The 25,334-nt window shown below is 39.5% G+C and overlaps 1 protein-coding gene and 1 long non-coding RNA gene across 32 annotated transcripts in view; one reads left to right on the top strand and one right to left on the bottom strand.

Annotated features, from left to right (window-relative positions):
* Positions 1-18,211, bottom strand: part of LOC122436013 — a 78,374-nt gene extending 60,163 nt beyond the window's left edge. For 14 of the 31 annotated variants that reach the window (XR_006267767.1, XR_006267788.1, XR_006267789.1 and 11 more), the window contains exons 1-3: positions 17,884-18,060; positions 7,522-7,661; positions 6,367-6,461 (exon numbers count right to left, since the gene is read on the bottom strand). This is a non-coding gene — a long non-coding RNA (uncharacterized LOC122436013). Of the gene's footprint in view, positions 1-4,466; positions 4,529-6,366; positions 6,562-7,514; positions 7,662-16,804; positions 16,935-17,883; positions 18,064-18,191 lie in introns of those variants that run through there. The other 17 variants (XR_006267779.1, XR_006267787.1, XR_006267778.1 and 14 more) reach the window with 9 other exon arrangements.
* A 4,154-nt stretch (positions 18,212-22,365) lies between these two features.
* ZCCHC13 (zinc finger CCHC-type containing 13) lies at positions 22,366-23,211 on the top strand. The gene has a single exon (XM_043460095.1). The coding sequence runs from the start codon at positions 22,520-22,522 to the stop codon at positions 23,033-23,035; it is 516 nt and encodes a 171-aa protein (XP_043316030.1). The 5' UTR covers positions 22,366-22,519; the 3' UTR covers positions 23,036-23,211.
* The last annotated feature ends 2,123 nt before the right edge of the window (positions 23,212-25,334 follow it).

Here is a 25,334-nt window from a genome sequence, read left to right as displayed (position 1 = left end):
CTGTAAGAAGCAAAATAACCCCTCAAGAGGAATTCAATTTAGGGAATTGGCTATGATCTTGTAGAAAATCCCTTGTTTTAAAGATGCTGTGCAAACCAGCTTGTGATATGGAATTTATATTTTATACCAACTTCAGAAGGGGAGACTCTGAGGGACTTGCTAGATGTGGCAAATAAGCAGCAAGCAGTGTTAGGGAGCTAAACCAGATAGAATAAAGTAGACATGTCAAAGTGTCACTCATGCCTAAAATTATTCTGAAGGAAACTGTACTGGAACAAGTCTACCTTAAGAAAGCATTCTTGTGACCAACTATTCCTTGTGTGAATCCATAGTTCTTCAGATCAAGGCTAAGTAAGGATCAGACCCGAGGACAGACATCCACAAGCCAGTCGATAGCGTATGACCAGTCGTGACATGAAAGCTATCCCCAAACAAGGATGAGGTAAGAAAATTAGATTCAATTTACAACTGAGGAAAAACAGAGGGACAAAAACTAGGCAGCTGAAGTGAATGGATATGCAATGAAAGAACATACCACAGCCTATGTAAGACTCATGAAGGATTTAAGTAAGATGAACTGGTAAGCACAGAAAATTGAAGCTAAAATTAAGCAGAAACTATCCATCAACAATAGAATAAAGAACAGAGGATGAAGACTTCCTTGGTGGTACAGTGGATAGGAAAGCATGTGCCAGTTTAGGGGACAGGGGTTCAATCCCTGGTCTGGGAAGATTCCACATGCCACGGAGCAAACCCATGCACCACAACTACTGAGCCTGTGCTCTAGAGCCTGCAAGTCACAACCACTGAGCCTACATGCTGCAACTACTGAAGCCCAGTGCCCTAGAGCCCATGCTCTGCAAAAAAAAGAAGCCACTACAATGAGAAGACCCATCCACCATAACAAAGAGTAGGTCCCACTCACTGCAATTAAAGAAAAGCCAGTGTGCAGCAACGAACACCCTGCACAACTAAAATAGAAAGAAAGAAAAACAAAAGAACAGAGGATAAGGAAACCAGATAGCAGCAGGAAGAGACTCAAGGATATAGTGAAAGTAGGGTCATGTAGTCATTTGTGAAACTACTGCTTCCAAAGATGGTTAGGTACGGCACTTTTGGATGTCCCATGACTGGGTTGTCTTCTAATTTTAGAGCAATTAAATGACTCTGGAGATACCTACAACAGATGAGCTGTATTAGTCTAAAGCACTTCAGGATTATAAAAAGGGAAAGAAAAACATTTCCACATAGCAATCAATAGGGGGAATGTCCTAGACCTGCCAAATAACAACTGCTACCTCTACAGTCTCAGGAAACAACCCACAGGCAATCAGATTCACAATTTAATGACAACTGGGCAACACAGAGAACAAAAGCAGAAACAGATAGTTTGCAGAGAGAAAGATGATATAGAATGGAGGTCACATCTACAGAGACTGCACAAGCTCAAGTTATGAATGAGGGAAAAAAAAAAAAACCTAAGTATTCAGTAGCTTAGTAAGCAGAGACATTTGTTTGCCAACAAAGGTCCATCTAGTCAAAACTATGATTTTTCCAGTAGTCATTTATGAACGTGAGAGTTGGTCTAGAAAGAAAGCTGAGCGCCAAAGAATTGATACTTTTGAACTGTGGTGTTAGAGAAGACTCTTGAGAGTCACTTGGACTGCACAGAGATCCAACCAGTCCATCCTAAAGGAAATCAGTCCTGAATATTCATTGGAAGGACCTATGTTGAAGCTGAAACTCCAATACTTCGGCCACCTGATGCGAAGAGCTGACTCATTGGAAAAAACTCTGATGTGGGAAAGATTGAAGGCAGGAGGAGAAGGGGATGACAGAGGATGAGGTGGTCGGATGGCATCACTGACTTGATGGACATGAGTTTGAGCAAGCTCTAGGGGTTGGTGATGGACAGGGAAGTCTGGCATGCTGCAGTCCATGGGGTTGCAAAGAGCTGGACATGACTGAGCAATTGAACTGAACTGATTCAGTAGCTAGGAGGCAGAGGAAGACAGAGTATGAGAAAGGAAGTAGAAGTAAGATGACATGCAGAAAACCAGAGAAATAAACTGAATCACATTAATAATACCACAATGGAGTCGAGTTCTGTAAACTTCTTAAACTGATCCAAATGAGCCCATTTCTTACAAAAAATTTTGGATTGTAAGGAATAGACCCTGAAAACGAATGCAATATGGAACTGGTTATTTTGAAGCAATAAGGTAGTTGTTTGTGGTTGTTGCTGTTCAGTAGCTAAGTCATGTAGACTCTTTGCAACTCCATGGACTGTAGCCCGCCAGGCTCCTCTGTCCATGGGGTTCTCCAGGCAAGAATACTGGAGCAGGTTGCCATTTCCTTCTCCAACGGATCTTCCTGGACCAGGGATTGAACTGTGTCTCCTGCATTGGCAGGCAGATTCTTTACCACTGAGCCACAAATGTAGACAGCCAAGCAAATCACTTTCACATCCCAGAACATAATACTAATGACATACAAAGAATCCAGTCTGCCTATCACCTGTGTGCTCAGAAACTTAAAACTGTGAAATATGGACAGAAACAGGTGATCAGTAGTGGAGACTACAGGTGAAAAACTGCTTTAAGAGGTTGTGATGGGAGATGAGTCATGAACATGAGGAAGTCCACTATGACTAAGCAGAAACTTTGAGAGCAAAAGTTATTAAAGCAAAATGTCACAGAGCTGATACCGGCAAACAGCCTACAGGCCAAATCCAACACCATTCCTCTTTTTTATATAAATATGGTTTTACGGAGCACAGCCACATTTGTCTGTTTATGTACTGTTTCTGGCTGCTTTCACTACAGTGGCAAAAACCACATGGTCTACAAAGCCTAAAATATTTACTATCAGGCCCTTTATAGAAAAAGTTTGCCAACTTCTGCCACAGAGGACAGAATAGGCCAGTGGTAGCAAAACTGAGAAGTCACAAAGGAGAAACAGGGGCAGAAAGAATATTTGTCATGTTAAAAAGGAGAACACTGAAGATTCTGAATTTTTTTCTGCTGAGATCCCCTCTAGTAGTCTTACTATTACCCCCTGAACCCTGAAATTGCTGGACATTTAGACAAACTAATTAAATAACACAAACCAAAGAGAAGATCCTCAGGGGGAAAAGATTTGTATTTAAAAGTAAATAAAGCATGAACTATATATGAAACCACAAAGATAAACTATATTTATCTTTACTATGAAATGCAAGGGGAAAATAACCATAAACAAAATAGATACTTGAGATGTATAAAAATGAACAACTTCTATCTCAAATTGAGGAAAATATATCCGTGACATATATAGTAGATTAAAAATCAGTGCAAAAAATAAACTCAAAAATAAGACCCAAGAAAGATATTAACTGTTCCATCTCATTAGGAATCAAATAAATTAAAATATCAAGGGAGACACTTCTCACCTTTGCAACTGGCAGAGTTTTAAGAGCCATAATATAGTATATTAGTAAGGATGTGGAAAAAAATAGGTATTTGCATACATTAGAGGAATTATACTTTTAATCCAGCCATAGGAAACAAACATGGATATGTGCAAAAACATATTTACAGGGATGTTCACATTAAGCATTATTCACACAAATTTAGAAGGGCAGCAATTGAACAAACACCCAAATACCAGATACAAATTATTTTTTACATTATAATGCCAATTAAAACATGTTTGTGCTGTGTTGTGCTTGGTCGCTGAGTCATGTCTGACTCCTTGCGACCCCCTGGACTGCAGCCCACCAGGCTCCTCTGTCCACAGGGGTTCTCCAGGCAAGAATACTGGAGTGGATTCCCATGCCCTCCTCCAGAGGATCTTCCCAACCCAGGGATCGAACGAACCAGGTCTCCAACATTGCAGGCAGATTCTTTACTGACTGAGCCACCAGGGAATTTCAGTTTATTATTAATTTTTTTTATTACACAGATATTTAAGATGGCATGGGACATGCTTGAGATCTGCTAAATTTAAAAGCTTAGGCAACAAGGTTTCATTAATGACCCTACCATCAATAACTGACAAAGACTGTCACTCCAACCAAAACCTCACTTTGAACATAGAAACAAAGTAATAAAAAATCAAATAGAAAGTAAAATTTAAAAATAGCAAAGGTAGCAGACCTAATTCAATATTATTGAAAACTAGGAAATTTTATTCTAGAAATACAAGGTAGTTTCATTACAAGGAAAGGTATTAAATATAACAAATACAACAAAAAGGGCAAAGAAAAATATTTACTTCCATGTTTATTTCCATGTTTACTTCCAACACTTACTTGACTGAGATCCCTGTTATTATGTCCAGATCACGTTTTGAGACATCAATGGGAGGATTAATTCCTCCTAATCCTGAAAGCCATTTAGGGTTTGATATAGCAAATTACCAAAGCCACAGCCCCCTACATTGCCCACTACATTGACTGCTAGGAGAGTGATTATATCCCAACTAACCTGTGTATCAGATTCACTTCTGGGCCTATGTAGGGTAGAAGACATTCTGAAGAAGGCAAACACTAGAAATGATAATGTAAGAGTAAGAAGAAATAACAAACATAAAGACAGTCATGTCTAAGTCATGCAAAGAAAGACCTGTGGCAAGGAAAAGGATCCTTTAAGGGATGATAATATTAACAACATGGTCCATGAAGATTCTATTACTCTATCAAGAACTCAAGCTAATATCTAGATGACTATTAAGTCATGCACATAATGCACAGATCATGAGACACTTTCCAGTGCTAACTTAAGTATAGCTGTATTACTGTTATTACAAGTATTTTGAATAAAAATCACCTTGAATGTTTGCTTTATCACCTCAAGTCTTCCTGTCTTAAAGACTTCATGTATATATATTGTAGAGCAAGGATGGCATGCTATGGTCCATGGGCTGAATCTGGGCTGCTACCTGTTTTTGTTAATGAAGTTATATTGGAACACAATCCTGCCCACTTGTTTCCATATTGTCTATGACTGTTTTCATGCTAGATAGTGTGACTCCCAGCTCTGCCACTGGCTGGCTGTTTTACATGGGTGGCAACACCTCTCCAATCCTCAGTTTTATTATCTATAAAGTAGGAAAAAGATCCTACTTCCCAGAGTTAATTTAAAATTAGATAACAAATATGTGTAAAGCACTTGCCTAGAACATAAAAGGCGCCTATAACTGATAAGCACTACTATTAATATTATATGACTTCAGAAATTTCCAAAAGCTATGTGTAGGTGCTAGATGACTAGCCTAAAGAGAAAAGAAAAAGAAAAAACAACAGATCTGCTGTCACAAAAGCAAGAGAGGATGGATAACAAGGCTAGGGAAGTACTAGGAAAAGAAATGGCATTCAGAGAGGGAAAGCCAAATTTATACAACCCATTTGGGCCCATATAGAGAAAGTAACAGGACTTTTTAAATTGCATGCTAACATTCATATCCTTATACGTAAAACATGTCATTTCAAAATACGTTGTGGTAAAAGACACAGACCTCAGGGACTCTCTTTGTATCAATGAGTATTTCCAACTTCTCTGTAGGGAAAAGGCCACTTTTTTATCATTCAGGTTACCTGTGCAGGCTAATCTACCTAATTATGCCAACAGAATTATCCAAACACACCAGAGAAAAACCAAGAACATTATGTTATGAAGGCACCATCTCAAGACCATCCCTATGAGAAAAGGTGACTTTTATTGCTTCCATGAAAAATGGCAGATACCAAGAAATGATCTGACCTTTGGGTATTAACTTTGGATAGAGGAGCTTAAGATAGGGGTGGCTTCTGCAGAGATCTCCCAAGAATGGCCATTTTATAGATGCTGCCTCATTTAATTATGAACCATTTCAGTACTCCTTGAAGCCTATTGGGGGTCAATCCCTGAGGAGCCAAAAATGAATGCTAGTCCAGTTTAAATGAATTACACTAAAGATGCTGCTCCCTCTGAAATTACTAATCCAAAGTGCTATATTCTTGTCTACTGCTTAAATAATAAACTTCTGCTAATGAGCTGGCTTTTGACAAGATGTATGCAGCTCCATAGGCTGATAAAGAAAAACTCTCAGTAAGTCTGGTTTGAAAGAATAGACTCTCACCAAAGGGACTGAAATCAGTGCATGCTGACATTATTTATGACATGCAGCTCATGCCACCTAGTTTACTTATGAACCATTTCAATTCTTCTGATCCTCTGCAGGGGTGATCTCAGACTGGGTAAACATATAACCTACCCCAACTTTTTTGAGAAGGATATATTGTAGAATAAACCACAGGCTTTAAAATTACTGGCCCCTAGAAATGACATTCCTACAAGCCTCCCTGATAGGAGTCAAGACAATGTCAGTCTTTGCTCCTTCACTTACCTTAATCACTGTGAACCTTAACCACTGAGAAGACCCACTCTTCTGCTGCACAGACTCTCTAAAACACTTTTCAAAGATATTCTCCACAGTTCAGCCTAGTGAGGGGTTACAAAAAGGAAAAGATTGCCTTCATCATCTGTGACCCTCCTATACTGTTTGGTCAGCCTCCATTGCACTGAGAGAGGGTGGAAGGTACTAAACAGGAGAATGGGAAGGGGGGAGAAAAACACAGTATTATTTAGTCCAACTCAACAATTTTTAATGCCATTTTTACACCAACTTTTTACAAAAACTTCTGATTTACACCAACATTTTTACAAAAACTTCTGATTTAACATTTATGATACACTATTTATTGGTTATTCTTTTGTCTACTCTCACAGGAATGAAAGTCCCATGATGGCAGGACTTTGTTAATATCTAGAACAGTCTCAAGCACTCAGTAAGCACTTAATAAATATATGTTGAAGGAAGGGGGGAAGTGCCACATCAGAACCATCTCTTTTCTACCAACTGGGGAACCCCACCAAACCACCAGCAACTTACTAAGATTTCCCAACCATCTCACAAGGACATCCAGGGCAACGATGCTTCATTCTGGTTTGCTTGTAAACCCACTGGGCATGATGCCTCAGGATAAGTGACAAGTAGGTCTTACTTGTTACTTGTTGCTCTTGACCAGTGACAAAGTTCCTAGCTGCCCAAGAATCTGCATTTTTAACAAGTATCCCAGGTGATTTTATAAATAATAAAAAATTTACATCATGGATATTTCCTTTACCAGAGGAGCACAATCTCAGAGGCTATTAAAAAAACCGTTCACAGTGTGAAATAAAAATGTTTGTCTCACATGGCCTCCATGGACTTAGATGGAATCTAGAGAAAGCACTAGGTGGAAGACACAGTACTGGGCAACGATTCAAATCTATTTTCTACACCAACTAGCTATGATCTTGTAAGAGATCATCTGCAAAAATGCAAGAATGGGAAAAGGAGAGGTTAGGCTCAGTACTCTTTAGTATAGTCGGAATATTTTAAGACCTTTTTTCATGTCATAATGGGAAAATATGAAGTAACTGCCTATGCCTAGTAAGACTACCTTTCTTGGCCCTTCCCACTAACTGGGCAAGCCCACCAGAGCCACTGACCACTTACTAAGACTTCACAATGGTTTGATAACCATGTGCAGGATGCTGACTTGAGCCTCTTCCAATTCTCTAGTAACCTCACTGGCCAGGCAGGGCTCAATATACCTCTTCACCTGTGGCATGGTTTCTGATCAAGTTTGGTGTCACCTGTAGGATAGGGAGAAGGAAGAAGAAACAAAGGTAAGAACAGTCAAAGTATGATATCTAGCTTTAATTTTACTTTTACCACCTTAGACAAGTCATCTAGTCCACACCATGGACCTCAGAATTCACTCTTGTCAAGCACTATTATTAGCATTACAATTGTCTTCTTTATCTGGCAAAGACTCTTACAACACCCACAATTATTATTCAATAAGGATCCTTGCCTCTATTTTAAATGAGACATCTTGGGTACAGAGGCACCAAGTAAATACACCAAAGCGTTAGAACTCAGATCTGAACTAATGCTGATCCTCCTAGCTGCCTACCCTCTTTAGAGCTCAATCAATATCCTGTCTTTGAATGGAGGTAAACTTGGTACCTTAGGGGCCCTTCTACCTGGCAATTATGACTCTTTATTCCATATTCCTGACTAAAAGTGAACTAAACCTCCATCTAATCATCATATGGCACTTGGTTCACACTGATGAGGAAAGGTAACAAAACCCTGGTCTCTGGACCAAGGCCTGTCATTTACAATCTCAACTCCCACCAGGACTCACCTTACCCGTACATGAAAAGCAATAGAAATATCTTTTCCCTCATCAATTGTGTGCATTACCAAAAGGATCACAAGGAGCTAAGTAGGCCCGTGGCTAGTCCTCTACCTCCAAGACCCAACCACGAGGAGGAATGGGGCTCTGAGACCTGAGGCCCACACAGGATAAGCCAAAGTCCCCAAAGGGTTCTTTCTAAGGAAGCAGCCTACTGCCTCTAAGTTTCCCAGTCCCTAGCTGCTTTGCATGAAAAGCAACCCAGAAATCTAGAAATTCAGTGATGACCCAAAGCCCAGGGTATTAATTATCATTAGATGCTGGAAACACCAACTACTATAACTAGACTTCCTCTCACTGCAGGGAGGCACAGTCAACCTTCAAGTCCCAGAAGACCCAAGGAGCAGTTTCTCAGGGCTGATTTTTCAGTTTCACCTACAGTTAAACAGAATACAGTGTCCTATAATTTACTAGTGGTAATGAAGCCCAAGAGAAAGCTCTCCCACCGTAAGTTAGGAAGATTCATACTGGATAGTGTACGTGTTGGGGGGTGAGGGTGAGGCAGCTTTGATGGGTTTGAGCCTTCTCTTTATTGGATAAAGTAAAGCAGCCATTGCTGCACACCCATAAGCAGCTGTTCCCATCAGCAATTTTTCAGCTTATTAAGTCCAAAGGGGCAGGGGTGGGAAAGGAATATGTATAGGTCCTAATTGGGAAATACACAGTAAGTGCAAAGCCTGACTCATGAAATGCCTGCGCTAAGGAACCAAGAAGAGTTAGTAGTTAGTGCCTTTCTCTAAAGATAGAGGTCTTATTTCCACCATACCCTACTCCCACCTGGCCCAGTTCTTTTCCAAACTAAATTGCTCCAGTTCCCAGCTCCCTCACCAACCCATTTATTCCACTTCTGTTCGGGTCAGCAAATTTCAAAATGGAAACCATTTCAATGTCTGTCTTAACTTTGATAGTCATAAACACACAGTGAGAAAAAAAATTCCAGAAATACATTAAGAATAGAAAGCAAAAGTCATAGAATCCCAGAAAGTTTAACACTTGGGATATATTCTTCTTATAACTTTTATGTACACGTACAAACATGAATTTTTTCTTTTTATTGGAGGATAATTGCTTTAAAATATTGTGTTGGTTTCTGCCATACATCAACATGAATCAGCCACAGATATACATATGTCCCTTTCCTCCTGAATCCCCCTCCCATCTCCTTCCCCATCCCAACCCTCTAGATTGTCACAGAGCACTGGGTTGAGCTCCCTGTGTCACACAGCATAATCCCACTTGCTATCTATTTTACATATGGTAATGTTTGTGTTTCAATGCTACTCTCTCCATTCGTCCCACCCACTCCTTCACCCACTGTGTTCTCAAGTCTTTTTTCCATGTCTGTGTCTACATTGCAGCCCTGTGAACAGGTTCATCAGTACCATCTTTCTAGATTCCATATTGCATGCGTTTTATTTAATAAACTAGATGAAACCATAGCCTTTCTTTCAATTAGTATACTGGGTACATCTTTCCAAGTCAAAAATTCATCTACGAGGCTATTTTTAATGCCTATGTTGTATTATTACATGAATACACCAAAAAATTTATTCAAAGTCCTATTAAAGAACAGGTAAATTTTTTCCACTTTTTATTGCTATGAACATTCCCATACCTAAATCTTTTAAAATATCCTTAGAATATTTTTGAAGAATATTTAAAATTTATTTAGAATATTTAGGGTATAGCTCTAGAAATGAAACTCCTGGGTCAAAGGATATGCAACATTTATTGTGTCCACTAATATATATTGCCAAATTGCTCCTACAAAGGATTACATGGAAATTGGATCTATCCCACCAACACTAGTGTAACATTTTAAAATCTTTGCCCATGTGATAGATGTTAAAGGTAATATTGCATTTTTTATGAATACAGATATTTTTTTACTTAAGAGAATTACAGAGATGAGCAAGATATAGCCTCTGCCTTTGAACTTAAATGAAAGGAGACAGACACAAACAGGTAACATTTACTATTATCATATTCATGACAAAAAAGGTTTCAGTTCATGGTGCTTCCTTTGACTCTGCAGCTATTGCCAATAGAGAAGGTCCAAGAGAATATTATTAAACAGAGGCCCCAATTTTAAAAATCCATTTACTAAAATTCCAAGCAGTTGGGCTAATGCTATCACATCAGTGACACTTGCTTATCACTTTGTTGTTTCTCCTTCACCAGTTCTTAAAGGAAAGAACCAAGTGGAAGATGCTCAGGGAACGACCTGCTCCCCCTCCCCCCAAGCCAGTGAAGTGAATGAAGTGTAGGGCAGTATATTACTGGAAGCATTTACTGATGCTGGATCTGAACTTCCATTTTTCCTTCTCCTATTTCCAGTAAACAATGGTGAGCTGCAGCCATTTTCTTTAGGAAACAAAAAGTCTTCTCTTCCTGAGACTCTTATTCTCAGGTAGATACATTTATACATAATTAGGCTGCAGTGGTATCCATGCCAACTTGGAAAATAACATATAAGAATCAAAAGGAATTATTTTTCAGCACCATGATGGGTCAGATACAAATGAAATCAAAATAGATGGCAACACAAGTACTTTTAAAAACCCACCCAACAAAGATGGAGGGACAGGCAATAAAGCAAATACAGCAAAATGTTAATTGCACCATCTAGGTGGTGAGTATACAAGTTTTCACTGTCAATTCTTCCAATTTTTCTGTATGAAAATTTTCATAATAAAATGCTGCAAAAAGTCCAGCAAGCAGCTTGAAAATAATGCTGTAAGGTCTTTCCCTCCATTTTACTGCTAGAATGAGACTCTCATTCTCTTCATTTTGCTTTTTTAGATCTAGATTTCTTGCATCAGACTTGGAGCTCTCCAACTTTTTAATGAAGTGAAATGAATGACAATATACTCAAGCAGGTTACCAACACAACATGTGGTAGGTTAGGGAAGGTTGAGATGAGGGTCCTAAGCTCCTGGAAGTGCAGGCTCATTACCTGTTATGTCTGAATAAGTGATTATTTCAGAAATCCCATTTCTCAGTTAAAAATTAACATTCAGACCCTCTAAACATTTGCCTCAGCCTACTTTTCTGCTTTATCTCATATGAATTCCTTATTTTCCATATTCTCATTGCAAAGAGCTGTGTAGGAAGGAGGGGGGCAAGGGATAAGGCACCAAAGCATGATATGTCCATATGCTTGAAGTTAGGATATAACAAAAGGAATTTTAATTTCTAGGGTTGAAGCTCAAAACTTGATGTGGAAGGACATGGTACAACTAACAGACTGAAGGACTCTGGGGAAAGTCTTATAATCAATCTCCTAGTTTGAAGTGTGTCCTGATTGGCCCATCTGTAAAATAGGAAGAAGACTCGTCATAATAATCAATGAGGTAAATAAGATTCTGAGATGTTAAAAGTATCTCTAGTGAACGGAGAGGGGAATGAAGTCATGACTGTTGAGTAATGATCCAAGATAGGATAGGCAATTTTTTTCTAGGGCTAGGCTTTGAGGGTCACCATGTCTCTGATGTGGCTCCTCAACTCTGCTGCTGTAGGTCAAAGAGGCCACGGACAAAACATCAACAAATGAGCATAGCTGTGTTCCAACAGAACTTTATTTGCACAACCAGGCAGACTATGAGCTGTATTTGTCCACCTCTGATCTAGAATGTGAAGCCTACATAGGAATACCACTTGGAGGAGGACCTGAGGAGGAGTGAAAAGAGGATGAGTCTACATATAGGAACCATTTAGCAAACACCAGACAGTAAGGATCAGGCTCCTGATCTGGTAGCTTTCACCCAGGTTCCACCAAGGAAGAGACTGTCAGCAGCAGCAATAGTAGCAACATCTGTAAATACCAAGGACTGAAATCCAAACACAAAAATAGCATTATCAAAAAAAGAAAAAAAGAAAAAAAATAGCATTATCTCATGAGAAATTCTTGAGAAGATATATCCATAACTAGAAAGAAACAGCAAGTTTCTGACTACACACATTTTGAAGAAACAGTTGACAGTTCAGAGCCTGTGGAGATCACGTTAGCAGGCACACAATAAATGTTTGTTGATGACCCATTCATTTATTCATCCAATAAACATTTACTGAGGCCTACTAATGTGCCAGGCTGGGCTCTGGAGATGAAGACACTGTCCCTGCCCTCAAGGAGCTCACAGTCTAACTGATAACACAGGAAGGGAGACAGGCATATACACAGACAATTACAATACAACCTGATAAGTGCTGTAACACTTATCAGGTTGTATTATAATGGCCGATGTAAAATTCATTTCCAGGGGGCGCTGCTCCAGGCTGCTGCAGGCTGTAACATCAAGAGAGGGGAGGAACAAACTGAAGTAATCAAAGGTTAAGTGCTTTTGGGCTATTTCAAATATGCAGGCTCTCCCTAACTCCTGATCATAAATCAATTTGGGAACTAAACACTGGCATGACATAAAATGGGACTCCCACTCTTTAAGGTAGGCACAGACCTCCAGTAAAGGACCTTCTCAATCACCTCTACAAAACAAGCTTTGCTGCTGTTACTTTGTTTCATTTTGCTTATTATACTCCAACCTTCCCACCATATACATAAGCCTATTCTGCAACTAGTAAAATGCTGAAAAATGGGAATTTACAACTAACTAGATTAATTCCATATAACTAGATAACAAAAAGCAGTAACAGTTCACTTGACACCTCTATATCCAATAATCCCCCTTAACTGAAAAAATAAAAATTAGAATGTGACTAAATATAAAAGAGATAGTATATAGCTCGTGGAGTGGGAATAATAATTTAGAACGGTCTAATTAGTAAATATAATTAAACAGATTCTGAACCATAAATAACAGTTTCAGGAAACCAAAATAAAATACCTTACCACTCTCCAAGATCTTTGAGAATATATAATCTAAATCACTTCTGTATTCGAAATAAGAAAAATGAAAAAGAAGTAACACACTCTTCCCAACATCTTCTCAAACTTCAGTGAGGTAGTAAGAGACTCCTTGAGGAGAGATTACTAGTGTTAACTAGTCATTTGGTTCACATAGTTTTATACAAAGATAGGATGGAATTTTTGAGTGTCACACAGTTCTTAATAAGGCCTAGGTTTTTAATGGCTCTTTTGTCTCTGCACCAGCAAACTGAGCTGATGACATCAATAAACTGTTTCCATTTACACTGAGATCCCTGTCTTGGGACCCAGGGTCTCCGAGGCCACTATTTTCTAAGCTTAACATACCACTTTCCCCTAAAGTCATTACATTGCTCTTATCTTCCCTATTTCATTCTACCAGTTGTCAGCCCACATGCATAATATCTTCTCAGGTGTTGCAGTTTGTTCCTCTTACCACATTACATCTCCAAAGAGTTCCATGTCATCTACAAATGTGAACCTGCACCTTGTACATACCTTCCCCCAGATCACTCATAATATCATCAGTCCCCCAGTGGATGCGGGAAGGGCGGCTAGGCTACCATTTTGTGTCTTATCTACGTTGATTGCCATGTCTTATTAGAGGCAAAATGTTGCCATGTCTTCTCCCCACACCCATAACCAGGGAGCACCACTGCTGTGCAGCAATCAGTGCTTTCCTTTCAGATAAAAAGAAATAGCTATCTATTTAAAAAACAGATAAATGTTATCTCAAAATGGCTACCAATAATTTCACATGTATTCCATGCAGTAGTTGTCTTATTCCTTCATACTCAATGGCAACAAACATATACCAGGTGTGTATGTCTAACAAATGACAAGGGGTAATAGATTCTTTATACAGAGCACATAATATAGAGCTCTTACAAATATATAGCATTCAGACCCAAGTCGAATAGTTCACAAAAGGAAATAGTAGCTAATAATTAGCATTTGAGAATCCAGCTTCACCAATAATCAGAGAAACGTACCATAAATCAAAGATATCATTCTTATACATGTAAAATTAGCAAAAAAAAATTTATGTAACTGCTGCTAAGTTGCTTCAGTCGTGTCCGACTCTTTGAGACCCTATGGACTGTAGCCTGCCAGGCTGCTCTGTCCATAGGATTCTCCAGGCAAGAATAATGGAGTGCTTTGCCATTTCCTAATGTAACTAAATGGGTACAAAAATTGACATAATGTTTTGGAATGCTCTTATGGCAGGTCTTTAAAATGTTCAAAGTTTTTGATGAGTAATTCTAATTCTTAACTCTATAATATAAAGAATAACTCAAAAGAGAGAAACAATAAAAACTAAATGAAAAGACATTAATCATTAACTTAAAATACTGAAAATCTTAAGTACTTCCACACAATAAAATATCATGAAACCATTCAATGACAATTACAAAAATATTTAACATGGAAAAATGCACATTATAAACACAAAACATGACATAAAATAGTATAAATATATGATCCCTGTAGAAAAATTCAGAAAGAATGAAAAGAATCGAATACAATTATTAACACTGGTTATCTCTGTGTGGTGAAATTATGGATCTTTTCCCCTCAAAGGAAGCTACAATGAATATTTACCACATTTCTAGACTGACAGAACTATTCAAACTTAATGGAAGAAAAACCACAAACAGTAGACTGATTTGACCACAATTTCAAATTTCTACTAACCAAAAATTTAAATACAAAAATTAAAAGGCAAACAATAACCTGGAGTACATATTTATAAATTACAGAAATTTGAGTAATAGCCTTTATTTATAGAACACATTCAAACAGATAATAACAATAATAAAACTAAAACTCCAACTGATAAATCGTTTAAGACATGAACTAACATCACATGAAAGAAAAATCAAGCTACCAAGAAACATATGGAGGAAAAAAGAATCCAAACTTACAACCAAAGAAATGCAAAATTAAAGTAATAGTGTTTTTTAATCCATTAAAATAACGTTTTTGACTACTCGATGCTTGTGTAAATTGGTACAATCTTTTCAGAAAGAAACTTGGCAATACATATTAAGTGTTAAAAATGTTCATACCCTTTGACATAGTAATTTCACTTCAAATTAATCTATCCCAACCAAATAATAAATGAAACCCATGTATTTTCTGTCTTTTATTATAAGAAAGAAAATTACAATTTTCTTTCCTTTACAATTAACATTGCTATCAAACACCAAAATATTAATAATGGGTAAGGAAAAAATCTCTACTGCAGCAAATGACTGGTTGTCTCAAAGCATCAGACCAGATCTCAAATCTGGCAAAACAAGAAGGGTGTGTCCAGCCTGCCGCAGTCGGCCATTTTAAACCCTCTGCAGAACAAAAAGCATAGAAGACAAGAGTAGGTAAGGATGACCACCCCACTAGGCTCCAGATCAATACTTTACTTCTTGTCTTCTACATATGTAACCTTATACAATGCACTGAGTAAAAATTAGCAAATAGGTCTCCTTTCTTAAATAGCATAGGTTAAGTTATGAATAAAATTTGAAATCGTAACTGGAGGGTCTTTTAAATTTGCCCCATCGTTTTGGTGGATAAATATAATGTTTAAGAATACAGAATTCTGAAGCCATACTACCTGGATAAAAATCCAATCTCAGTCACTCAAAAGGATATAAAGCCTTGGATTTACTTTATCTGTATCCCTCAAATTTCTCATGTGTAAAAGATGAATAATGGTACTGCTATTTCATAAGACTGTGGAGAGTACTAAATTAGTTAAGTCATGTGTAAAAGCATGTAGACCCAGTACCTGACACATAGTTTAAGCTCCAAATACGTTTAAGCTTAATTATTATTATAGTTAGGCAAACAGGCCCAGAGAAGGAGAAAGACCAGTATTAGATCACAGTTAGGATTACTGAAAAGGCCTGTTTCAATTTTGAATCCTGTGCCTTTTCTTCTACATATGTAACTGCTACATTACTAGTTATAGCGATTAACAATAGATCTTTACTGACAGCCTTCTGAGAGCCATGACAGTGCTGCTGCCTTTAAAAAAGAAAAAATCGTCCCCCTAGATGAAATCGTGCTCAAAGTTCTACAGAAAAAAAGAATAATTTAGAAGAAAGGGTGCAAAACCCAGGTCACCTATATACTACCGTCACCATTCGCCTAGATCCCAGGTTTAAAGCAAAGTGGAACAAGAACTTGGAAACAGTCCTCACCCCTACAACCTCAAGGGGAGAAAATCAAGGGCTTCTGACCAACTGTAGATTCTCACAGTATTGCAACCACTGAGTTCTGCTACTCTGATGGAATGAGAGAAGGTATCCAGAGCCAAGGACACCGACCCACGATCTCCAAGTCCAACAGAGAGCCCTCCAGAGGCGTACTGCCCGAACGTGGCTTTGTCACAAAGTGCTCGCGTTTTACGCATTTCTTACACACAGCCAGCTGCTGCGACCTTTTGTAAAATCATCATCGCCTCCGCATTTTTAAACCCGCATTATTCATAGGCCAGAGAGGGGCTAAGATTCTGAGTCAGTATCTAGTGGATCTACCGACAGCCTAGGACAGCTCCGACTCAGGCTGATCCCCTCACCTAACTAGACAGGTCGATCTGCTCCTCTGCAGGCCCTCCTAGACCAAGATGGCCAAGCAAAAAGACAACTTACCTCCCCCCTCGCCATTTTGCAATCTTAATTACGCGTACGCTGCGCGCCTCCTCTCGTCATTTCGCTTGAAATACGCATGCGCGCCTCTCCCCCCCCCCCGCGTTAAACCCAACCTTCACAAAGTCGTCTCAAATGCGCATGCGCAGCTTCACTCCCGCGGGTATCAACTACCAACAACTTTTCTTTCTTAAATACGCATTCCATACCCACTCCGCGCCCCAAGCCTTGCGCATGCGTTTCTCCGGCTCTCCCCAGTGGAGCGTTCCCGCCCCCCTGCACATCAGACCACAAATACAGTGGACTCTCCGCGGATACGAAGGACTAACTGTACTAAGCCATTCTATATATGAGACTTGAGCATCCGCGGAATTTAGTCTTCGCGGGGGTCCTGGAACCAATCCCCCACGGTTACCAAAACACGACTGTATACCTGCGTGCTACCGCGCCGTGCATCCTCACACTCTCAAGTATATTTGCGCACCGCGTCTGTCCCCCGACCTCCGTTTTTTATATAAGTGTCTGATGATATCTAGATGTGCTTCTCCCTACAATTGTGACCCAGTGCTCAATAAAGGAGAGCCACTACCAGCCTTCCTTAATAGGGGTAGGTGTGATAAACTAGGGCAGTGGAATACGGGAAAGACGTCAAAGCTTGCAGGTGCTCACAGCAGATAGAATCCGCCCTGACTCCCAGGGAGGGGCTTAGAGTACCCTCGGTTTCCGTAATAAGACCTACCATCCTGAACAAAGGCAAAGAAAGCTCTCATAATCGCCTAGTCCTACAGTCCCGACCTTTAAATACATCTTCTACTGCATGTGAGGAAATCCAAAAAATTTTAATGCGGGGAACATTATGGAAAATGCCGACTCTCAGGTGCCTCAACCTTGATTAAAGGAAAGAAGTCTGTATTACTTTCACGATGGGAACTAAATGGTCAACATCCTTTTGTAGGTATGAGGCCCGTACTGTCCCCCATGTTTTCCTCTCGTGAACGGGGAGAACACACAAATTAAGGATCCCCCTGGCCCGCGTTCCCTCCTCCACCCTCCCATGTTCTTCCCCTGTGTCGTTCCTTTACCTCCTGGCTGAATCGAAGGTCATAGCATAAATTCTTAGCGCCGGCCGTCCCAAAATATGGTGAAGGGAGCGGCGGCACAGAGTTCGCAGCGCAAGAGCAGGCCAAGGTGGCAGTGGACAGCAGGTAGAGGACCAGCCCTGCCTCCAGCCGCAACGCTGATATCAGGAGAGGGCCGCCTCTCCAGGATAGCTGCAGTGTGCTTCAGGCGCATGCGCCGAGCACGCCCTCTTCTCCCCACCCCCGCCCCCACTCAAGCCTAGCTCTCTCCAAGGCAAACTTCTCGGCGGTCTTCACCCTTTCACCCTTACCCAGGTCCGAAACTCGTCCTGCTTCTTCAACATTTTCTCCCCATTGGTCACACCGGCCTCCGCCACCTTTCCCTCAGTCGCTTTCCTCGTCTATCCTTCTCTTGTTCTTAGCCCACCATTTCAATGCCATTCTCCCCCTTGGCTGCCTTTGTTCGGTTATCCTTAGTGGCCTATCCTTGTATTCTTGGCCTTGCCTGATCTGCAGCCCTATTGGTTCTCGTACTCCTCCCCTTGCGTGTCTGATGTTGCAAACTGTAAAAAAAAAAAAAAAGGGCAAAAAATACTGTTTAAAAGATATTATACCATCACAGTCTTCTCCAAAGCAGATCTCAAACTGCTCCAAAAGAGCTCTCAACTAACTAGTGTTGGGCAAACAATGCTTGGTTGATGAAGAACCAACAGAGGAGACTCAGAGGCAGGGAACCCAAAGACCTTATGCACAGAGCATAAAGGGAAAGGGTGTTCAGTTAGTTTGGGCATAAGAAGGAGTATGCAACACCTTTTTCTTTCTCTTCATAACCCTGGTATTGTCTGGACATTAAAAATACTGTTCAGTGTCCTTCAATGTTAAATGCAAGGCTTGTCTTCTGTGAGAAGTTCACATAGTAATTTTGAGAGAAGTGTATTGAATAGACTCTGAAATAGACTCCTCCTTGAATTTGAGAAGCAGAGAATACAAAATAATGTTTTGTTTCCCATTATGATGTTTTACTTTGGTAGCTGGTTCTTCTTGCTTTCTAAGAAAGCCAGTTTGGAAATACGAAAATCTAAGGTCCCCCCCCCCCCAATTCCATAAATTCTGAGACCTATAAAATGTGTACATCATCATCCTCTCTAATTGTTAAGAATGTTGAGACCAAAGCTTTCCCCTTAAGATCAGGAATAAGATAAGATGTGCACTTTCACATCTTGTGTTCAGCAATGTAATGGTGGTTCTAGCAAATGTAAGAAGTCAAGGCAAACTCAAGAGATGTAGAAAAAGCATTTGACAAAATTCAATATGGCTGAGCCACTAGTCGCATTTACATAGTTATCAATATGTAAATGTTGGATATTGACCAAATCAATATTAGGAGAAAGGTGAAAGTGGGGGAGGGCAAGTGGAGTGCTAGAGCATAAAGTGTACCACAAGATGATGTAGGTAAAAGAGAGCTAAATGTTTATTCTCTGAAATGGAAAATCATAAATAATGTCTAAAATTGAAACATCAAGAAGTCATAATATAAGCATTATTTATAGTTATGAACCAAACTATGAGTTAAAATCATTTAATGAATTGAAAGATTAATGGGTCACCACCAGCATTTTTTTTTTTTTTTAATTTTTTTATTAGTTGGAGGCTAATTACTTCACAACATTTCAGTGAGTTTTGTCATACATTGATATGAATCAGCCATAGATTTACACTTATTCCCCATCCCGATCCCCCCTCCCACCTCCCTCTTCACCCGACTCCTCTGGGTCTTCCCAGTGCACCAGGCCCGAGCACTTGTCTCATGCATCCCACCTGGGCTGGTGATCTGTTTCACCATAGATAGTATACATGCTGTTCTTTTGAAACATCCCACCCTCACCTTCTCCCACAGAGTTCAAAAGTCTGTTCTGTATTTCTGTGTCTCTTTTTCTGTTTTGCATATAGGGTTATCATTACCATCTTTCTAAATTCCATATATATGTGTTAGTATGCTGTAATGTTCTTTATCTTTCTGGCTTACTTCACTCTGTATAATGGGCTCCAGTTTCATCCATCTCATTAGGACTGATTCAAATGAATTCTTTTTGACAGCTGAGTAATATTCCATGGTGTATATGTACCACAGCTTCCTTATCCATTCATCTGCTGATGGGCATCTAGGTTGCTTCCATGTCCTGGCTATTATAAACAGTGCTGCAATGAACATTGGGGTGCACGTGTCTCTTTCAGATCTGGTTTCCTCAGTGTGTATGCCCAAAAGTGGGATTGCTACCACCAGCATTTTTTACAACATGACAGAAAACATCAAAGTGCACTGCAAGAGGACTTCCCTGGCAGTACAGTGGTTAAGACTTCATGCTTCCAATGTAAAGGACTCATGTTAGAACTCTGATCAGGGAACTAAAATCCCACACGCTGCACAGTGCAGCCAGAAAGAAAAAAAAGTGCATTGCAGGGAATTGGTAGTCCAGTGGTCAGGACTGCATGGTCTCACTGCGGAGGGCCCAAGTTCAATCCTTGGTTAGGTAACGAAGGTTTCACAAGCTGTGTGGCATAGCGACATATATATATGTTGTGTTCAGTCACTAAGTCGTGTCTGACTTTTGCAACCCCATGGGCTATAGCCCGCCAGGCTCCTCTGTCCATGGAATTTCCCAGGCAAGAATACTGGAGTGGGGTGCCGTTTCCTTCTCCAGGGGATCTTCCCAACCCAGGAACTGAACCTGCATCTCCTGCATTAGCTGGCAGATTCTTTACCACTGAGCCACCTGGGAAGCCCTCCATGGGCTTGTATAGCCATAAGCCTATGTATGGCTATTATGGCCAACATAATTTTAAAAGTGCATTGTAGACAGTAAGGGTAATTATTTTTTTCTTAAACTTACTTGAGTTATAGCACACACTCACATACACACATACCCTCTATTGTGACGTAAAATGCATTTCTTCCTTCATTCCTTCATGTCTCAATTAAACCTGTTTGAAAATCTATACTTTAAACTATGGGCATGCATTACTTTAATAAAAATATAAACCTATAAAGGGATTTAAATATGATAATTAATATGGTTTATTTAATGAACATATATAAAATTTTAAAACAGAATTTTTGCCATTTGAAACAATTTATGAAGCACCATTTAATTAAGAAGAAAGCTCATTACATTACTCTATATTTGGCATGTGCACATGCTCTTTATCTATAACTTTTTTAATTTTTAAAAACACTTTTCTTTGTGATTGCATTTATGAAACCGGTTGCACATTCCAATCAAGTCATATTGACATTAAAGCACAGTTGCTACATTCACTATTCTTATGTCTGTATTTTACCAAGTACATTTGTACTGGCTTCCTGAAAAAAATTCACATGCAAAACATAGCTAACTAGTAACTTAAAGAAAAATTTATTGTGGATTTTTTAAATTACACAACCTAAACCTTATTTCAAAAATTGTAAAATTTAGAGAAGGAAAATACAGAGGAAAAAGTCTTATTCAATCATATAGCTCCAAAATAGCTAAGCTTATATTTCAGTGCCTAGCTTTCTATACTTATTTCTATATCTATATAAATGGACATATCCATAAATCCTTATGAGTTTTATATATTATATAAACAACTTAGGAAACAGAGAGGAATGCTGTCCAGTATTCAAATTAAGGTTTTGTAATTTATTTTCCAAGGAATATCATGTTCTTCATACTGAATGATTCAATCATTGATATTTTGCACCTTAAATGGTTATGAAGATCTTGAAAACTAAGATTCTTGCAATAGGCTAAATTGTGAGTAAATCTTCCTGTGGCATTTTACAGATATTTTCCATTTTATGTATATCATATCTTTATAGACATTTGTATTTAATTTTTAACCCCCCCCAAACGAATTACTCTAATTTGTCATAATTTGTTTCTGGATTAGATACATCTCACACATATTTTTCCTATGTCTATGCTGCTGCTGCTGCTAAGTCGCTTCAGTCGTGTCCGACTCTGTGCGACCCCCATAGACGGCAGCTCACCAGGCTTCCCTGTCCCTGGGATTCTCCAGGCAAGGACACTGGAGTGGGTTGCCATTTCCTTCTCCAATGCGTGAAAGTGAAAAGTGAAAGTGAAGTCGTTCAGTCGTGTCAGACTCTTAGCGACCCCATGAACTGCAGCCCACCAGGCTCCTCAGTCCATGGGATTTTCCAGGCAAGAGTACTGGAATGGGTTGCCATTTCCTTCTCCATCCTATGTCTATAGCACATGGATAAAAACTGGTCATCTACTAGACCACAAAGCAGACCTAAGACTTAATTATATGAAATCCTACAGGGCACATTTTCTGAACAAAAAGGGATTCAAACTCAAACTTCAAGACCCAAGAAACATTTATTTAATTGAAAAGTAAACAAAAGCTAAAACCACCACTCAGCCGTGCTTTGGGCTTCAACGACAGGAGGAAAGTCAGGTGGGAGGGGCTGCTGGAAAGCCTATGACACAAGAATGGGACTGTGCGCAAGCCTGTGTGACGTCGCTGAGGCCCCTAGAGAAAAACTGCCAGTTCTGTCTAAGGCGCCATAAGCGGAGTTGTGTTGGGGCCTCTGGGGCAGCAGTGAACCCGCTCACTTGCAGATCCCACCACAGCCATGAGCAGTAAGGAGTGCTTTAAGTGTGGACGCATTGGCCACTGGGCCCGGGGATGCTCTAAAGGAGGAGGAGCTCAGGTGCGTGGAGCTAGAGGCCGTGGCCGTGGAACTCAGTGCAGTTCAACCACGCTACCAGTCATCTGTTACCGCTGTGGTGAGTCTGGTCATCATGCTAAGGACTGTGACCTTCTCGATGACATCTGCTACAACTGTGGGGAAAGTGGCCACATTGCCAAAGACTGTGCCGAGCCTAAGCGAGAGAGAGGGCATTGCTGTTACACCTGTGGCAGACCAGGCCATCTGGCTCGTGACTGTGACCGTCAGGAAGAGCAGAAGTGCTACTCTTGCGGCGAAAGTGGCCACATTCAAAAAGACTGCACCCAAGTCAAGTGCTATCGTTGTGGCGAGATTGGTCATGTGGCCATCAACTGTAGAAAGATGAGTGAGGTCAACTGCTTCCGCTGTGGTGAATCCGGACATCTATCCCGGGAATGCCCAATTGAGGCTACCACTTAATTTTTCGCTTTGTTCCCCCCCCTCCCCACCTCCTTTTGTTGACTGATAATTGTATTATTGTCTCTGAAACCTCTTCTCTGACCAAAGATTGATAGATTGAGGCTACTTCCGGGTCAGTGAATTTTAATTACCATGTTAAAAGAGGAAAGGGCTGGTTAAAAAAAAAAATCTCAAAAAAGTTACTCACTTGTAGATGTCTTATAATTAATGTGTGTCTGCATCACTGATGACTCGGATCATTGAACATCCTGAGTGTTAGGCAACTTCTAGATTCTTTGAATGCATTTTGATTTAACATTTAATTAAGAGCCACTGCGTGCCAGCCACTGTTTGAGGAATTGGATACATATCAGTGAATAAATCAGACGAAGTTTGGAAACACAGGCCTAGAATCTATTAACAAGTAAAATGGTGTGTCAGATGAAGATAAATTGCCATAGAGAAAAAAAAAAAAAAAAACACCAGGTAAAAGGATAGAGAATGTGTGTAGGGGGACATGTATTTCTGTCATAGATAGACAAGGCACCCTAAGGAGGTAACATTTCCTCAGAGACTCATTGCAAAAATAAAGCTGATCCTAGAAATGTCTATGACCTTGCCAAGTAGCTTTAACTTTAGTTATGTATTGATTGCTTTGATTTATTTGAATTCATTAGCTTTTAAATGACACTGAAATATGTCTCTATCTGGTCTTACATAAGTGTATAGTTTAATGAAAATAACCCAGAAAAATATGTATAATGTGTATAAGTAGCTTTGAGAGAGAACAGTGAGAAAACAACCAAACAAAGAAAACCATAGCAGCAAATTGTGAACATAAAGATATTGGTGATTGTTTAGACATACATATTTTTAAAAATCTAAGAAAACAGGTGAAAACTTTAAGATTCAACATAGATTGGGGCTTTGGTAATTTCAAAAACATGCATTTTCACAGGTACGAAAATTATGTTTAGGAATTTCTGATAAATACATTTTCCCAGATATGAATATGTTCAATTTCATTTACTATGATCCATTTTTTAAAAATCAGATCTGAAAAACTGAAGTTCTATAAAATAGAAAAGGCAATTTTAGATTTTAAATAAAACCTGGGATGAGGAGTGGTAATTGTTGGTGTCAAGAGAAAATTGAAATTGTGGTGAAAAGTGACTTACAAAATAACAATGATGACAATACTACATATCAAACAGAATGTGATAGAATTTATAGCAGAAAAAGTGGTGTAGAGGGTACAGGTCATGATCCATAAACTCAAATGGTCAAATGTATCTGGTTTTATAACTGAAGACACATTCTTTTTTGAACGTCCTTAAGACTTGGTGTGTAACCTTTCATCCCCATCTGAAAGACTCTTTCAATTCAGCTGAGTTTGACCTTTTGTGACCCTCTTGCGTTCCTAGAAATTGATTCTGTCGCTCTCTGTGCTGTCTCAACAAGATAAACTCAATCACACTACTAGCCTCTCAATGGAGCAACTGGGGCTGTCTCAGTCCAGTCTGCCAAAACACAGCTGAAAACTCCTATATCACACTGAGCCAAACAAATTCTTGAGTTTCATCGTGGTGCTGAGCTCTATTTAGGGAAGGAACATAGGAATCTGCTTTTGAATTCTGCACCCCCTTCCCCCGCAACCATCTGGTGTTTCATTTCCCATGTCCTCAGAATCTTGGCCCAGAGGTGGAGGAGGAAAAGAGGCAATGTCCCTTTATTAAGGACACACACATCAATGACGGCCTCTTTAAATTCCCTTTAGGCATCTTTTCTAATCTCAGAGGAAGGAAGCCTTATTTTGACTCACCAGTACCCTGTGCCAGAAGTTACAAAATGGTAGCCCTCTTACTGAATCAGGTCCACAATATGTTTGACCTGCACATTATCAACAGTAGATGCCAATCTCTAAAAATTGGAACAGTTCCCATGGAAATTCTTTTACTTCTTTTTGGAACAAAACCAAAGATCAGGAAGCAATAGGCACCCATTTCTGTGTGGAAACTTTTAGCTGGAGGTAAGCAGCACTCTGTTCCTCTAGCCAAGTCACAAGTTCCCTCTTTAACTTCAGAGAAAATGAGGAAGGAATTTAAGCATTTTACTACAAAAAAATCAGCTAAACATGAAGACAGTAATGCAGGGAAATGAGGGACAAAGCTATAAAGCATACAGAAAACAAATATCAAAATGACAGAAGTCCTTTTTTTAAATCAGTAATTACTTAAATATGTCAATCAATAGACTCTCCAATGAAAAGACCGGTATTGAAAGAATGGATAAAAACACATGCTCCAACTACATATGGCCT

This window comes from Cervus canadensis, chromosome X (genome assembly GCF_019320065.1).
Source record: "Cervus canadensis isolate Bull #8, Minnesota chromosome X, ASM1932006v1, whole genome shotgun sequence".
Taxonomy (NCBI): Eukaryota; Metazoa; Chordata; class Mammalia; order Artiodactyla; family Cervidae; genus Cervus; species Cervus canadensis.
The sequence above is the reverse complement of the archived record's forward strand: the minus strand, read 5'-3'. Positions and strand labels throughout refer to the sequence as shown.